This window comes from Microtus oregoni, unplaced genomic scaffold, assembly GCF_018167655.1.
Source record: "Microtus oregoni isolate MIOR12 unplaced genomic scaffold, Mior012 000028F_ref0000031, whole genome shotgun sequence".
NCBI lineage: Eukaryota > Metazoa > Chordata > Mammalia > Rodentia > Cricetidae > Microtus > Microtus oregoni.
In genome coordinates, this window is record NW_024543087.1 from 1,174,830 (window position 1) to 1,191,254 (window position 16,425).

The following is a 16,425-nucleotide window of genomic DNA, read 5'->3' on the forward strand; positions in this document are numbered from 1 at the left end:
CTATAGCGCAAGTTCCAGGCTTCACAGAGAAACCCTGTCTTGAAAAACCAAAACAAAACAAAAAGGCACTAAGTTAGCAAAATGGCTCAGAGTGAGTCTGTCATTAACAAACCCCTATTTCAAAGCATCCCTCTGATTTCCATCCTAGCCTTTCGAGGCAGGAGGATTTCGTGAATGAGCCCTGGAGCTCAAAGTCCACCTGGATAAGACAATAAGATTTTTTTTTTTTCTAAAGAGCAAACAGAGCTGGGAGGACAGGCGGACCGAGTTTGCAGTGTGTAGGTGCTCTAAACCTAGGACCATTCCTGGCAGATGACGAACAGGAAGTCATTCTCTTTCCCACACTGCCATCTTCTGGTGGAAGGCGGTAATGTTTATTGCCCGCCCAGACCCATGGCTTCTCGGGAAATCAGAGCAGGACTATGAGGGGTCAGCTGCCCTGAGGGCTGACCATGCTGATGAGTACAAGCCTCACCCTTGAATGTTCTCACACCGACAGCTATGGCTCTCACCACCCTGCCGTGACTCTGTATTCCATACAATGAGTGCCAACGATAGGCAGCCTGGCAGTGGAGTACACAGTCACTGCAAGCGGCCTCCCGTTCCAGTCAATCAAATCGCGCTGTCCTCAGTGTGGGACTGATGGCTGACGAGGAACTGTGGGCCTGTCCAGAAGCAGAAGGTGCTGGGAAAGCCCCCTCCAGTGCACGAATGGCTGTGCTACGGAGATCAGGAGAAACACAATCACTAGGCGCTCATCAGCCAGAGCCACCGAGCTTCCCTATGCTGGCACTTCCTTATTGTAAGACACAGTAACACATATTGTCCTGGGTGAATAAAACTAAACCAGACTATATCTTTAAAGTCCCTGCAGTATGGTGGGCTCAGTGATGTTCTGTGCTGATCTGGAACCCCTGGTTGGTTGGCTGGCCGGCCCAGACAGTGCTAGTACCTGTCATATTTGGCTCCTGGACTAGCCTCCTGGGATGAGGATAGCGACAGGTCTCCCTGGGAAGCCTTGGCAACCATTCATCCCTTAGCTCACAGTAGATCTCTGCATGCCCAGGCATCTCCAGATGGATCCCCAGCAAGAGAAAGGATAGTGCCCCCAACATAACCGCCAGAATTGGAGTGTGTGTCGTATTCTAACAGAGGGGAGTGGCCGCTACAAAAAAGCAGGCTGGAAACGTGACTTAAGGCTCTCTTGGGTTTGGGGCCAGGCTCTGGAAATCTTCGCCCCACTCTGACATGGCGACCAGCCAACTTCAGGGATTCTGAACCAGCTTTATTTGCAAAAAAAAAAAAAAAAAAACAAAAAACAAAAAAACAAACAAAAAAAAACAAAAAAAAAAAAACAGACAAGGAGGAACCCGAGACAGAAAGGTCTCTCCCGCCCCTCTGAGGACCCTGCATCTGCTTTTCTCTCACCAGGAACCACTTCGCACGCTCCATTCTCCGGAGCGCGACTCCACCCACCGACGCCCCGCCTCTTAGCAACCCACAAGCCCCACCCACCAGTGCACCCGCCTCTTTGTGGTCCTCACCCCTCCCTGGCCCAGGCCGCGCCCCTTAGCGCAGGGGTCCGGCTACACGATGGCGAACTGGCAGACGTAAGGCAATTGGTCGCGGCATCGCTTGTCGAACCACTTGCCGTTGGCCGCTACGGCCAGGGCGGCGCAGTTCTCGGCTTTGCCGCCATCTGGCTGCGCCGTGATCTCCGTCTCCCAGTTCTTGAAGGCCAGGCGGCCGCCGGTCATGTCCACCCAGGCGCCTTCCGCGGCCATGTCGTTGAGGCCCATCCAGATCTCCACCTCGCTGCCTACGCTCTGGCGCGCGTACTCGAACAGAGCCTCGTTCTCCAGCCCCGACTGCGGCGTGCCCAGCGTGCCCCCACGGGAGATGCAGTCCTCGCTCGCCTCATGGAAGGTCTTCGGCTGGGGGAAGGCCAGGAAGCACTTCAGGTTTACTTTGGTGCCCTTTAGGCATACTGAAAGGAGAAATAGCCGTCATGAGTTTCGGACGCCCCAAGCCAGACAGTCCCCAGCCTCCACCCTATCCCATCCATCGCTTGAAACCTGCTTGCTTCCGCTTCAGGACCCTGCCGTGGCAGGCACTGAAGAAGCCAGATTACTGTCCACGAGGAATTGATGTCCTGGTCCGGGAATGGCCACCCCTCTGCTACAAAGGGCTCCTTAGCTAGGGTCACTGACTTCCAGAGACGGAGTGCAAAAGCCACCTACCTGGTCTCTGCCCAGGGCCATAGAGGCTGGCATCAGGCTTATTCTGAGCTTAACCTCTCTTGGGTCTGCTTCCTTCCTCACCCTCCCCAGGCTGCAACCTCAGTTTCCCCAACTAGCCAGAGCCTCCCACGCTGTGCTCCATCACCAGGCTCCGCTCTAGGATCAAGCCACTAGCTAGTTCACAGTGCCAGGCATCTGCCTACTAGAAATGGAGACCACAGTCCAGATACTTAGTACTTACCACCTCAGTCTGAGGGCTAGCAAGCTTTACCACAGGGGATCCACAGAGGGGACCTCTGCCCAGGCCAGACTTTTCCGAATGGCATTCTGAACTAGTGCTTAGTGGAACACTGGTGTCCCAGGTTAGGAGGTGAGCTTGGTGTAGCAGTTTGTGTTTAACTTGACTTCCTCCCTCCCTCCCTCCCTCCCTCCCTCCCTCCCTCCTCTCCTTCCTGCCTTCCTTCTTCCTTTCTTTCTTTCTTTCTTTCTTTTTTATTTGTTTTTTTGAGACAAAATCCCTGCCCCCTAAGTGCTGGGATAAAAGGCATGCACCACCACTACCCGACGTAGCTTGATTTCTAACAACCATCAGGCAGATGGGGTATGCGTCACTTGTGGGGTCACATACATCAGGAGTACCTATTGGCCCCTACCCCATGCACTTAGCCCTTCCACTCAGTGGGTGGTCAGGAGGAGCATCCCCACTCACGGAAGTGTGTATTCACAGACTCTCGGGTACATCGTGCACCTAGATCAAGGTAAGTGCACACACAGTATGCTCTCTGCACACCACGGATCTGAGGCAAGGTCACAGGGGGAGTGAGAGTAGAGACACTGCATGAGGACCATGGTGGAGAGGGACAACCAACTTGAAGGACCAGCCTGGCCCCAAAGTTCTGTGCAGTTAGCCAGTCTGAAAACAAAGGCTGGCTCTCCTGGCCTTTGGAGTGCCCAGCAGGGTGACTGTGGCCTTCCTCTGCCTTAGTTAGCCCAGCTTTTATTTTTTTTAATATTTATTTATTTATTTATTATGTATACAATATTCTGTGTGTGTGTGCCTGCAGGCCAGAAGAGGGCACCAGACCCCATTACAGATGGTTGTGAGCCACCATGTGGTTGCTGGGAATTGAACTCAGGACCTTTGAAAGAGCAGGCAATGCTCTTAACCACTGAGCCATCTCTCCAGCCCCTCAGCTTTTATTTTTTTAAAAAATACTTATTTTCGAGAAACCCTGTCTCGAAAAAACAAAAAAAAATACTTATTTTCATTAAAGATTTTTATATGTGCATGTTACGTGTATGTCTGTGTGTGTGCGCCATGTCCATGTGGGGTTACTCTCAGGGCAGAAGAAGGCATTGGCTCCCCTGGAGCTAGAATTATACAGTCGCCATGTGTGTGCAGGGGACTGAACCCAGGCTCTCTGGAAGAGCAGCTAGGTCTCTTAATGCCTGAGTCATCTCTCCAGCTCCAAGATTGTATTTATCATATTATTATTTGTTTTGTCTTTGAGACAGAGTCCCACTATATAACCCTGACTAGCCTGAAACTCACTCTGTAGACCAGGCTGGCCTACCAAGTGTATGCCACCATGCTTGGCTTTATTTTTATTTTTAAGGGGTGTGTGTGTGTGTGTGTGTGTGTGTGTGTGAGAGAGAGAGAGAGAGAGAGAGAGAGAGAGAGAGAGAGAGAACAAGAGTGCAGTGCCCATGGAGGACAAGAAGCATTATATCCTTTGGAACTGGGGTTACAGGCAGTTGCGAGACACCCGATGTGGTGCTGGGAATCAAACTCTGTCCTGTCCTCTATGGAAGCAATAGCATTCTTAATTACCGTGCCATCTCTCCAGCCCCATCAGCTGGCATAGTTTAACATTGGGACTGACAAATGCTGGCCTGGTTAGCACAGACTCACAGGAAGGGTGGGTACAGGGGAGGGGAGCCATGTGCCCCATGGCCTCTGCAGCACTGACCCCCCACACCCTCTAGCTGTGACCAGACCCAGCTGTGCCTGACTGGCTGGATTGTACAGATGTAAGTCAGGCAACCTCCCGCAAGGAACCATGTGAAAACAGAGGCTCCTGAGCTTGGCACTGGCTGGAAACTGAGCCTTCTTCCCCACTTCTGCCCATTACCAGCCTGGCCCTTCTTGGGTGTGTCCCTCCACACAGACATACCACACTCACCGGTCTGTAAGGCCTGCTGCTCCTTCAACAGGGCCACCTCCTGGGCCAGGCTGTCCAGCCTGTTCTTGAGCTCCTCAAACATCTTTGGGCTCACCACATCTAGGACAGAGAGGCATGAGGCCGTGAAAACCTGAGGCGTGCAGCTCCCTTCTCTTCTGCCAGCCCCGAAGAGGAAAGGGGAAATTACTTCTCCCAGCCTAGGCTGCTTGGTTTTCCTTCCATCTTTGCCCCCTGCCTAAGGAACTCCAGTGGGCTCTTTTTGCCTGTTCCTGGTTCCTCTCCAGGCTTCCCTATCCTGCATTTGTCAGGGAGGGATTAGCAGGAGTTGGGGAAACAGCCACCTTACCAGCTCCGTTTATGGGCCAGTTTATGAGGTCAGTTCCCTCAGGACGTGGACAGAGCCCCAGTCTGAGCTGAGGGTGACAGGGACACACGTTCACCAGCACAGCTCCACCTCGTCACACACACAGTGTGAGAGGAAAACAGCACCCTGGAATGACTGAGGAAGCTCAGGGGAAATGGCACAGCACAGCGTGCGTTGTGTGCAGCTGAGGGAGAGCAGAGGAGCCATTTCTGGTAGTGCTCTCCTGCAGAAGGACTTGGGCTTGCTGTGCACCTCCTCAGCCATGCTCATTGCCAGCCCTAAGGCACGGGCAAGTACCATCCTGGGTACTCACCATTTCACAAGGAAACCGAGGCCAGATTTAAACAACCTGCCTAGGATGGTAGAGCAGCTGGCCTGAGCCACAGAGCCATGCTCTTCCCGTCTGCTCCATGGTACATGACATCCCTGATAGGGACTGCCTGCGAGGGTGATTGGCATGTGCACAAGCAGGTGTAGGTGAGGGACACCGTGTGTGTCAGCTGAGAGCTGTGCATGGACTCCTGTCTTTCTGAAGTCCCAGGGTGGGACTTGGAAAGCTCTGCTTGGCTTGAGGCAAAGGATAGGGAGTCTACAGAGGGAGTTCCAGGACAGCCAGGGCTACACAGAGAAACCCTGCCTTGAAAACACACCAATTAACGAACAAACAAACAAACAAAAAAAGACATGGACTTGCATGGACAAAAATCGGTGATATAACTTGTCAAGTGTGGGGAAAATAACACCCAGCGGAACAAGAGCACAGCAGACAGGGTTGGAGCCAGGGTCACTCCATATCTCTGCCTCAACCTCTGGGTTCACAGACGCTGTGTGCAATCACATGGAACACCAGCACAGGGCACCATGTGGGTAACGTGAGTCGGAAACTGAACCAGGGTGTTTGAGCTCTCATGGGAGCCATCTATGGCCAGAGCTTGAGTGTGGTCATTACTGAAGTCAGGAGCAGCCCTGCTCAGATCCTCTTCTTTCCCACAACATGATTTACAAGACCGGGAAAAACCTGAGAAACTAGCAATCATTTTCCATATCCAGAAATCCTGCTTGTCTTTGATCTACGTCCCTCACACCACATGCCTTGGCGGCATTGTTGGTGGTGTTCAAGGACAGAACCATGTGAGGTATTCAGTCCCCTGCTTTAACATGAACACTTTGTAGACAGTTATTATATATTGATCTGATTGAAGAAATCAGAACCATCCAAAAAATAATCTTCCCAATCCAGACTGCTCCCTGCTTTTCCTTCCAGGAGCAGTCTCTGCTACCTTTGTAGATTTTTCTGGAACAGTTCTATACATAGTCAACAGATGTTTATTTACTTTTAGCTCAGTCAATTCAAATTTTCTAAATAATTATTGACATGTCAATTGCTCAGCCTCATGGGGATCATCTCCATATACATATGCCTCATGATAGATCTCTTTGTCAAAGTGATGTTAATAAAGTATCCGCTCTGTTTTGAATTTTGTTTTGTTTACATTGTAAACTTAACTTTTGGTTGTTTTTGAGACAGGGTCTCCCTGTGTGTTCTTGTGCAGCCTGGAACTCACTCTGTAGACCAGGCTGGCCTCAGACTCAGAGATCCGCCTGCCTCTGCCTCCAAAGTACTGAGATTTAAGACATGCACCACCACCCCCGGTTTTGTTTGTTGTTGTTTGCTTGTTTGTTTGTTTGTTTGAAGTGCTGAACATGGAACCTGGATGTCACACATTCTAGGCAAGCACTCAGACAGGAAGACGTTAACTCTAACCCCTGGAGTTTTGTTGTTTTTTGAGTCAGGGGTTCTGTAATTTTGGCTGGCTTCAAATTTGCTATATAATTGAAGAAACCTTGAATTTATAACCCTTCTTCATTCACTTCCTAGTGCTGGGGTTAGTGTGAACCACTCTGGGTTTTGTGTGTTGCTGGGGATCAATCCAGTTCCTTGCAGACGCTAGGCAAGCCCCCTATCAACCGAGTTCTGCATGTTCTTTGCTGTAGCCTTGTGCTCCGAGGTGCTGGTTTTTGTGTTTCACTATCCAGGTACAGAGGGCCTGTATATTCTCCACACCCTTTCCCTTGACTCCTGTCACCCTCCCCGTCCTGTAGGGGTGACAACCTCAGCCATTACCATAACACTCTGCAGTTTCATCTCCACCCCTCCCAGGATGACCTCACCCTCAGCATTTCAGAGGAGAGCAGAGATGCTCTGAGCTCACTCTGGGATAAAGGTCAGAGTCCACTTGTCCCCCATTTCCCCTGTGCGTGCCAAGCAAAGGTTTGTCCAGGGGGACTTTATACATTTTATATTATTAAACGTTGGCTGCAAGTCTTTGAGCGAATTCTACCCCTCTTGGGCTCACAGTTGAGAAAACCCAGGCTGGTGCTCCCTGATGGGAACTGACCAGCTCCAGGCTGGAGGTTCGACTTCTTTGACATATCGGGTGTTAGAGGGGGAGCAGATGTCAGTTTAGAAAATCTATAAGGTTCTTCTCCATCCTAAGAGTCAGGGACTCTTGCAGTTCTGACAACCATCCCTGCTGCGAGAACATCCTAGCCACCAGATTCTTTCACCAAAGTCCCAGGAAGAATCATCAGAATCAGACATGAAGGGAAGGAACAGGAGTTAACGAAAGCAGGGCAGCTGCCTCTGGAGTGTCGGGAAGGGTGACTGCTCCCCCTGAACATGAAGGAAGGGCTGCCTCTAGAGGGTAGGGAGGGGCAGCTGCCCCCTTCTTACCTTTCTTGACATTTGTGGCTTTCTTGGTCTTGGGGGTGGGTGACTCTGCAGTGACCTGGGACAAGATGGAGAAGAGGCAGAAAAGCAGGTAGGTACTCCAAAATCCCATACTGCTGCTTCTGGCTGCAATGCCTGGGTCGGAAAGCAGTGGTCACTGCAGCCTGGGCTGCACGTCTTAAGGCTGTGGAAACAAGGACCTCTGTCTTGGAAACCCTCCGAAAACTTGGCTGAGGACACACAAAACAGGAAAGAAAAAAACAAGTGATGCAAGCCTGCCAAAGGAGAAAGGCTTGGGAGCCGTAGCTACAGTGCTGTGGACAACCACCCAGCAGCCTGGCTAGCCTCCCGGAAAGTCAGAGTTTCAGGAGATTCTAATACACAGCCAATAGCTGTCATTGCTCAATCGTCCAGTGATCATTTCAGGCAAGAGCCAGGTTGGGCCTGACATTGGCTCAATGAGTCTCGGTACCCACAGAAATATCCTTTCCCATTTTGTTGGGGAAATTGAGGCTCAGTGGGGTAAAGAGTGTCTACAAACTACTCAGCCACTAAGGGACAGTGACCAGGCTAGCAGCCTTAGTGGTACAGAATGCTTGTGATTATTTTGTAATTTTGTTACTTCTTTTCATTAAAAAATAATGCAAGATAGACCATCCTTCCCTCACATTTTTCCCCTCAAAAATCTGTCCTGAAGTCATAAGAGGGACAGAGCAAAAGAGGGGACCAGAGCAGAGAAAGGAACCAGAGGGTCTTGGAGCAGCAGTGTCAGGGAGGGAGCAGGGGCAGTGTCCCCTGGATGTGCAGCAAAGGACATCGAAGCTCTGCAGGCTAGAGGGAGGCGTTGTCAGTGTGAGAACCCAAGCACTGGGAGGGAGAACTGTGTGAGCAGGAGAGACCATGGGGACACAGATGACATACACAGACCCTACTAAAGACAGTGGGAACTAGGCTTCTTTTCAGAGAAGGGGTCTATGAACATGTAGAAAGAGGAAGTTGTTGAACCCTGCAGTATATGATTAAAAGCAGAGCTCCCAACGAGTCCCTGTGAACATGAGCACATTGAGAGAAATCCAGATGTGTAGTTAACATAAGCAAGCAGACACATCTGTTTCCCAGCTGTCCCTGGAGCGGCCTTGGAGCTGCAAAGCCTCTTGGCACATAAGTGCAGAATGCAGCATTCTACCCGAGGGGCCAGAAATGAACCCAAACGTGTCACACCGCCAGGAAGCAAAATACTTAAAGAATGCTGTGGACCCATCAGTGGGGCACAGCTCGTCTGAGAGAGCTGCCTCTGGTGTGAGCCCAGCAGTGTTTCGGGATTCTGTAGATTGAGAGCCATCACACAAGCATTGCATCAGGCTGGAGGAGATGAACACACAATTCAACACCAAAAACTGGACTGGACCCTTAGACACGGGAGGACATAGTTGACAACCGATGGGATGTAAGGCACCCATGGTAGAGCTCCTGTTTCTACCCCAGCTCCAACAACGTAGAGCATGTTCTCACCTTTACGGAGCCCAGGTGAACCACTTGTTCAAAATTGGCTTCTGGGGATAAAGTTCTTTGTAGAGTAGTTGAAATTTTCGGTGAATTTGACCTTTTAAAAAAATAAGATGCAAGGCTGGAGAGATGGCTCAGTGGTCAAGGCACTGACTGCTCTTCCAGAGGACCCAGGTTCAATTCCCAGCACCCACATGGCAGCTCCCAACTGTCTGTATCTACAGTTCCAGTGAACCCAGCACCCTCACACAGACATACGAGCAGGCAAAACACCAATGCACATAAAAATAAAATGCAGGGCTGGGGGTGTGGCTCAGTTGGTATAGTCCTGGCCTAGCATGCAGGAAGCCCTGGGTTTGATCCTTAGCATGAAATAAACAGGGTATTGTGCACACCTGTGGTCATAGCATTTGAGAGTCTGAAGCAGAAGGTTCAGGAGTTAAAAGCCACAAAAGGAGAAAAAAAAATGCAATACCATGTCATCAACCTTCCCCTGCTCTCTGGACCAGCCCTGATCATCTGGCTGGGGAGGGGCATGTTGTCCAGGCTCAGAAGGAGCCTAGATGGTCAGCCAGTGACCTGTGGAGGTGTCAAGGGTGGGGCATCCAGCTGGAAGCAGAGCATATGCAGGGCCCCTTAAATGATGGAAAGAGCCACCACCCCTCACTTCCTTAAGTGGGGGAGGGTTTGTCTCACAGCTGGAACCTCAGTGAGGTAATCTGGGGACTAGTGATTGCGTAACCTAACGAAGACTCTTGCTTCCAGGAAAACTGGGTGGGTAGAAAATATAGGGGTAAGTTAATAATTCTTTTTCAAAACAAACAAAAACTCCTTTGATCCCCAACTCCTCACCTTGGTCTGACTCCATTACAAACAGCATAAGACGTGGGGGAATATCTAAGTATATGTTAGTCCAAGATGTTTCCCAAAATGGGTCTGAATATCAAGACCCTGCCTTAGGTTTATTGGGGAGGTTGTCCTATGCGTGTAAAACATGGGAGAGCCTTAACATCAGGAACTGTACAAGCCTGTGGTGCTTCATAGCCATACAGGGCCCAGGGATGCGCAGCAAGCACCTATGCTGTGCCCTGGGGTTTGCAGTGGGCATCACTGGGCACTTAGAGAAGGCAGGAAGGGAAGAGAACCAATGGCCAGGCCAGGGAAGGAATCGGGATGGTGGTCCACGTGGGGATCAAGGAAGAAGGAAAAAAGATTTGTAGCTTCGTGACAGAGGCACTTCCTGGATCCTTGAGCTCCTGTGGGCACAGGGAGGAGCCTGAGAGAAAGCTAGCAACATAGATGGAGATAGCAAGACTGGAGGCCATGGGGAAGTCACATGGGGAGGCTGTGATCAGAACATACTTGGGGGAAGGGATGAGCAGTGAGTAGAAACACACCAGGGACTGTCAAACATTAGTTCCGAGCATTGGCTTCACCTGTCCTGAGGGTGACTCTTTTTTACTTGATCTAGCAAGTGAACCCTGAACCTTTAAGGTCAACTTCTGGGGGTTAAAGTAAGAAGCAGGCAACGTCCTTGGTCATTTAACCTGCAGTACTTTGAAAGGGGCGTGTCTGTGTGCACACATACAATAGAGCTCCATGCAGGCACAAGGTTGGTACACCATTTATGCTGTTAAAATGCCTGCTCTAGAACGAGGATCATGGGTGTCTTGGATAGGGGCTTCCTGGTGTAGGAGGTCCAGTCTATGTGTTGCTTTTATTGGCTAATGAATAAAGAAACTGGATGGGCCTGATAGGGTAGAACAGAGCTAGGTGGGGAAAACTGTAGTGGGGGGGGGGGGGGGGCTGTGTTCCTGCCGCCCAGCCGCCTGGCTAGCTTATGCCCGAAATAACACACAAATTGTATTCTTTTAAACGCTGCTTGGCCCACTAGCTCTAGCCTCTTACTGGCTAATTCTCACATCTTGATTAACCCATTTCTAACAATCTGTGTAGCACCACGAGGTGGTGGCTTACCGGAAAGGATCTTAATCTGCGTCCATCTTGGAGAGGAGAGCTATAGCATCTGCCTGACTCGGCTTCTTTCTCTCAGCATTCTGTCCTGTCTACTCCGCCTACCTAATTTTCTGTCCTATTAAAGGGCCAAGGCAGTCTCTTTATTTAACCAGTGAAATCAACACAAAACAGAAGACTCTCCCACAACAGAAAACTAAATGGAATGCTGGGAGAAAGGAGGCAGAGTCAGAGAGAAGTCATGGAGCTGCCAGAGACAGACGCTGGGAACTTTACCAGGTAAGCCACAGCCACGTGACAATATACAGATTAATAGAAATGGGTTAAATTAATATAAGAGTTAGACTATAAGAAGCTAGAGCTAAAGGGCCAAGCAGTGATTTAAATAATATGGTTTCTGTGTGATTATTTTGGTTCTGGGCAGCCAGGACAAAGAAGTGGCCTTCCTCTTACAGCTTCCCCAGGCTTAGACCTGCTGTGTCTCTACAGAAACATCTGCACAGCTGGAGACTCCAGCTGTTTTGAGGGAACTCAATTTATCACCCAGCTTTAAACCTGTGCCCACCAGTGGCAAGTGTGTCAACCTCAGAATGCTTCAAAGCCTGGAATGGTGACTTATGTCTGTAATCCCAACGCTCAGGAAGCTGAAGCAGGAGGACTGCCACCAGTTTAAGGCCAGCCTAGACTGCAGAGACCCTGTCTCAAGAATGTTTTAAAATTTCAGTCTTTGGGGGATGGCAAGATTCAGCAGGTAAAGGTAGTTGCCCCCAAGCCTGAGAACCTGACCTCCAGCACCCAAAAGGTGGAAGGAGAGGACCAACTTCCTTGGGATATCCTCATATTTACACACACACATACATACATGAGCACAGCAGGTATACCTACATATGTACATAAATATCAATCTTTACAATATTTTTATTTTGAATTATATGTATGGGTTTGTAAATGTGCCCATGGAGGTCAGAAGAGGGCATTAGATCTCCTAGAATTGGAGTTATAGGTGGTTGGAAGTTGCCTGGGATAGGTGCTGGAAACTAAACTCAGGTCCTCTGGGAGAGTGGAAAGACCTCAGAACAATTAACAACCAGAAGGAAAAAAAAAAAAAAACAAAAACAAAATCCATGTTGTGAATAGCACACAGCCCTGTGTATTTGTAACAAAATGGTTAAATGTAAGCATGTGTCACTACTTAGGTAGCCCTTGTAGTGGTTCCAATGAAGATGACCTCCATAGGCTCATAGGGAGTGGCACTATTAGGTATAACCTTGCTGGAGGAGGTGTGGCCTTGCTGGAGGAAGTATGTCACTGGGGGTGGGCTTTCAGGTTTCAGATGCTCAAGCCAGGCCCAGTGTTGCCCTGTTCTGCCTGCCTTTGGATCCAGATGTAGAACTCTCAGCTACCTCTCCAGCATGTCTGACTGCATGCCACCATGTTTCCCACCAAGATGACAATGGACTGAACTTTTGAACTGTAACCCAACCCCAGTTAAATGTTTTCCTTTCTAAGAGTTGTCATGGGCTGGGCAGTGGTAGCACACACCTTCAATCCCAGCACTTGGGAGGCAGGGGCAGATCTCTGTGAGTCCGAGGCCAGCCTGGTCTACATAGAGTTCTAGAGCAGTCAGGGCTGTTGTACAGAGAAACCCTGTCTGGAACCCCCACACCCCCTCAAAAAAAAAGAAGAGCTGCCATGGTCATGGTGTCTCTTCACAGCAACAGAAACCCTAACAAGACAGCCCATTTGGCAGTTTGTCATTCTTTAATTGCTTCAGTGGATTTCACAGGTGAAATGGTTCACGCTTTCTCAAGTCTGCCTTAAAGAACAGGCTGAGAGCCAGGCAATGATGGTACACTCCTTCAATCCCAACACTCGAGAGGCAGGTGGATCTCTGAGTTTGAGGCCAGCCTGGTCTACAGACCAAGTTCCAGGACTGCCAGACTATACAGAAAGAGAGAGAGAGAGAGAGAGAGAGAGAGAGAGAGAGAGAGAGAGAGATCATTCAGGAGGCTAGCAACTGGACATCATCGTCTGTCCTTTTCTTTTCTTCCTATTATTCCTTTAAGTTTCCCGCCCCCAGTCCAACCCTTTGTGGTATTGGGCTTAAACCTGGGGCCTTGTACATTCTAGGCAAGTACTCTACACCCCAGCCCCATTTCCTAGATTGTTTTCTACCTTTGGTGGTACAGCAATCAGAACAGAGACTATGTATCAGGCCTCGTATGTGCAGCCTGAACTTCTGTACAAAGCCATGGGCTTTGCACAAGTTATAAGAGTAACCCCGGTTCACTTATTACCAAGCTGATCTTGGGTCTGCAAAGCATTCATACCTCACGTCCACCTCTCCCTGCCCAGGTGTGGGGCACCAGCTGCAGCCGACTACAGAAGGCCATCTGGAACCCCACCCCCTCACGGGTCACGGGAGAGCAGGCAGGGCTGGTTTCGGCTGGGACAGACAAATTAATGTTTCTCCAAGGAAATGTGTGCTAAGTCCTCCACCCCCAAGGCAGTCTTTTTTTTTTTTTTTTTGCTAAATGTCTAGCGCAGAGAATAATTTTACCAAGCTTAGGGGCAGAAACCTGTGAAGAGGGTGAGGAGCACAGTAACTTTCCAGGGCTGGGGTTTGTTTTTCTGTTGTTTATTTAACCATATCACCCACCTACCCCCAGCTTTGAAAACTTTTAAAAGTAAAGAATTAGACCAAACAAGATCTGGGCTCCCCACCCATATCTGCCCGAACACGAAAACTCTGGCCCAGCAAGGAACTGGCCCTAGCCCAGCCCTCACAGATGTTTCTCTTCAGCCCTGCTGGCCCTGTGTCAGTAGCAGCGTGGCCTAGCCTGAGGCCGACTTCCCAAACCCCTTCAAAGGCCAGAGCTTTCAGAGAGTGGTCCCACCCTTGGACACTGGCTGTCCCTCGGGGCCTGCGGTGGTAGGCCTTGGGAGGACAGCAGCACGCTACATGGCTTGGTCTCATACTACTTGAGGATGGAAAGAAAACCAGGAACTCCACATTCCAGAGAGACACCTGGCTGCTTTGTCTGGGGAGACACACACACACACACACACACACGGACGGACAGACGGACGGGATCATTTCAAGGGGCACATGGGAGGCACCTATGGGAGACAGCTGACAACCCGCAAGGTTAAGGGAACAAGGGTAGCGCTGAGGAGCGAGACGTCTTCTCTGCTCTCCTTTACTGTAAGTTCCAGAAAAGCAAAGAGGCACGCAGAGCTCGGTCCTGTGCTCCAGGTGCCCCTCCCCTGACTCCGGTCTGTCTAAACTCACTCTTTCCCCACGCATTCCCTTGGACTTTGGCAGATGTGAACCCAGCAGTGTTTACGGAGTCTGCAGACTGAAAACCATTGCACAAGCATCAAAGGTAGTCGTCGTCGTCTTCTTCTTCTTCTTCCTCCTCCTTCTCCCTCTTCTCCTCCTTCTCCCTCTTCTCCTTCTCCTTCCTTCTCCTTCTCCTCCTCCTCCTTCTCCTCCTCCTCCTCCTTCTTCTTGGAGGCCGAGTGTTCTTCTTCTTCTCGGAGACGAAAAGGAGGACGCAAAACACAACAAAACCCACGTGGCGCGAGGTTTATTGCAGCGTGCATACCGGTAAAAGGGAGAGAAGGGAAAAGAGGACTAACGGACGGTGTTCCAGCTTTTAAAGGGTCCCCCACGCACGTGCGTCAAACGCCACGTTCTGCCCCTGCGCAGTCTTTGCACGGAACGCTAGGGGCTCCCGCGAAATGTAGTTCCCAAGGCGAGCTATGCACAGGGGCTTTCTGGGGAATAACAGATAGCCCACATCCTAAGTCTACAAACGCCCTGGGGAAAAGACCAGCTGGTGACACTGACTGCTTCTGCAGAAGCCCCAGGATTTTAGGCCACGCCATCTCTGTTTCCAGAGAACACGCCTTCTCTCTGACCACACTCTGCTCTTTGGGGACATTGTCTAGTGAGCCAAACACGTTTCTACTAGCTAAGTACTCTTTTCCCTTCATGCAAAACAAACCACCACGTGTTCTATGGCTCTGGCTCCCTCACTGCTGTCCCAACATACAGAACCGATTCACCCACTAACCGGGCTTGGGTTTTCTTCTTTCAACTATTTTCCTATGGAGTCAGATGTAGGAGTGAGGTGTGTGTAAACAGGGAGGTGGCGTAAAAATCCGGGTGACCAGTTCCATGCTTGTGCCTAACCTGAATGTTCACTTTTATTACCCACGGGCAAACACAAAACATGGATTGTCATCTACAAACCCCAAAGTGACCCTTGGAACTGAAGGAACATGTCTGCACCACCACTGCCAATCATTCCTTGTGGGTACACTAGGCACAGGGCAGAGGATGAAACCTGCCTCCTGCCCTATTGGGAATACCACATTATGGCATCCGAAGTAACATGCATTGGGAAAATATAAGCTAACAGCCCAGAATATAACTATGATATATCACATTATAAATATAACAACTATGCTATCAACAGGTCGGCAGCTTCCCTGGGATACACAAGTCCAGCTACTTTGCATGGATGAAGCTGGTCACACACCAGGGGAGGCGCCTACACCCAGGCGGCTGAAGGTAACTTTACGCCTGACAGCTGCAGCTTACACTATGTCTTTTCCACTACGTGGTAAATTCCTACGAAGAATGCAGATACCACTAGCTGAACATTCTCTGTGAACCAGCTACCTTGCTGCCTCCCAAGGGCTCTATGAGATGGACTTAGGAGCTTTGGTTCTCCTGGAAAAAAACAAAACAAAAAACCACACACACACACACACACACACACACACTTCTCTATCCATAAAGGCTTAATTCTACCATGCTGCACAGTTAGTAAAATATCTTTCTTACCACCCCCAGAGAATGAAAGCTGGCCGGTATGTCCGATGACACCATTCCTTAAACAACTGTTATCGTGCTGATAAAACATGATCATCTTACGAAACATCTGGGAGGGGTTATAACACACAAAGGAAGTCAGATAAACTAGAACACGCCTGCAACCTATTCCCAAGCAGGAAGACTGGGAAGCCAAAGGCATCACTGGCTATGTAAGACTCTGACTTAAAGTAAAACTAAGAAAAATCTAAGAATGGTAAGAAAGGCTGGCTAATGACCCAAATGGCCACTAAGCCCCTGACCTAAGGGAGGGTCTCCTGGATTTCTTGGCTGGCAGGACCTGGTGGACACACAGGCAGGAGTCTGGGCGCTCCCTCTCCTCCCTCTCTCGACATGGTCTCACCACATATCCTTGGCCGGGCTGGAAGACACTACTCAGACGAGGATGGCTTCAAACTCATAGAAATCGATCTACCTCTGCCTCCCAGGTACTGGGATTAAGTGTGTTCCACTGTACCTAGACTTATAATTCTTACTGTGAAAGCTTTATGAAGAAAAAATTGTTCACAAAATACTTACAAGCC

The 16,425-nt window shown here is 49.8% G+C and overlaps 1 protein-coding gene across 1 annotated transcript; it reads right to left on the minus strand.

The window, feature by feature from the left end:
* Positions 1 to 1,271: 1,271 nt before the first annotated feature.
* Clec3b (C-type lectin domain family 3 member B) lies at positions 1,272 to 7,750 on the minus strand. Its single transcript, XM_041677414.1, has 3 exons — positions 7,522 to 7,750; positions 4,424 to 4,522; positions 1,272 to 1,987 (listed from the first exon to the last, which is right to left on the minus strand). Exons 1-3 carry the CDS (start codon positions 7,628 to 7,630, stop codon positions 1,587 to 1,589), a joined length of 609 nt encoding a protein of 202 aa, XP_041533348.1. The 5' UTR covers positions 7,631 to 7,750; the 3' UTR covers positions 1,272 to 1,586.
* Between the last annotated feature and the right edge of the window lie 8,675 nt (positions 7,751 to 16,425).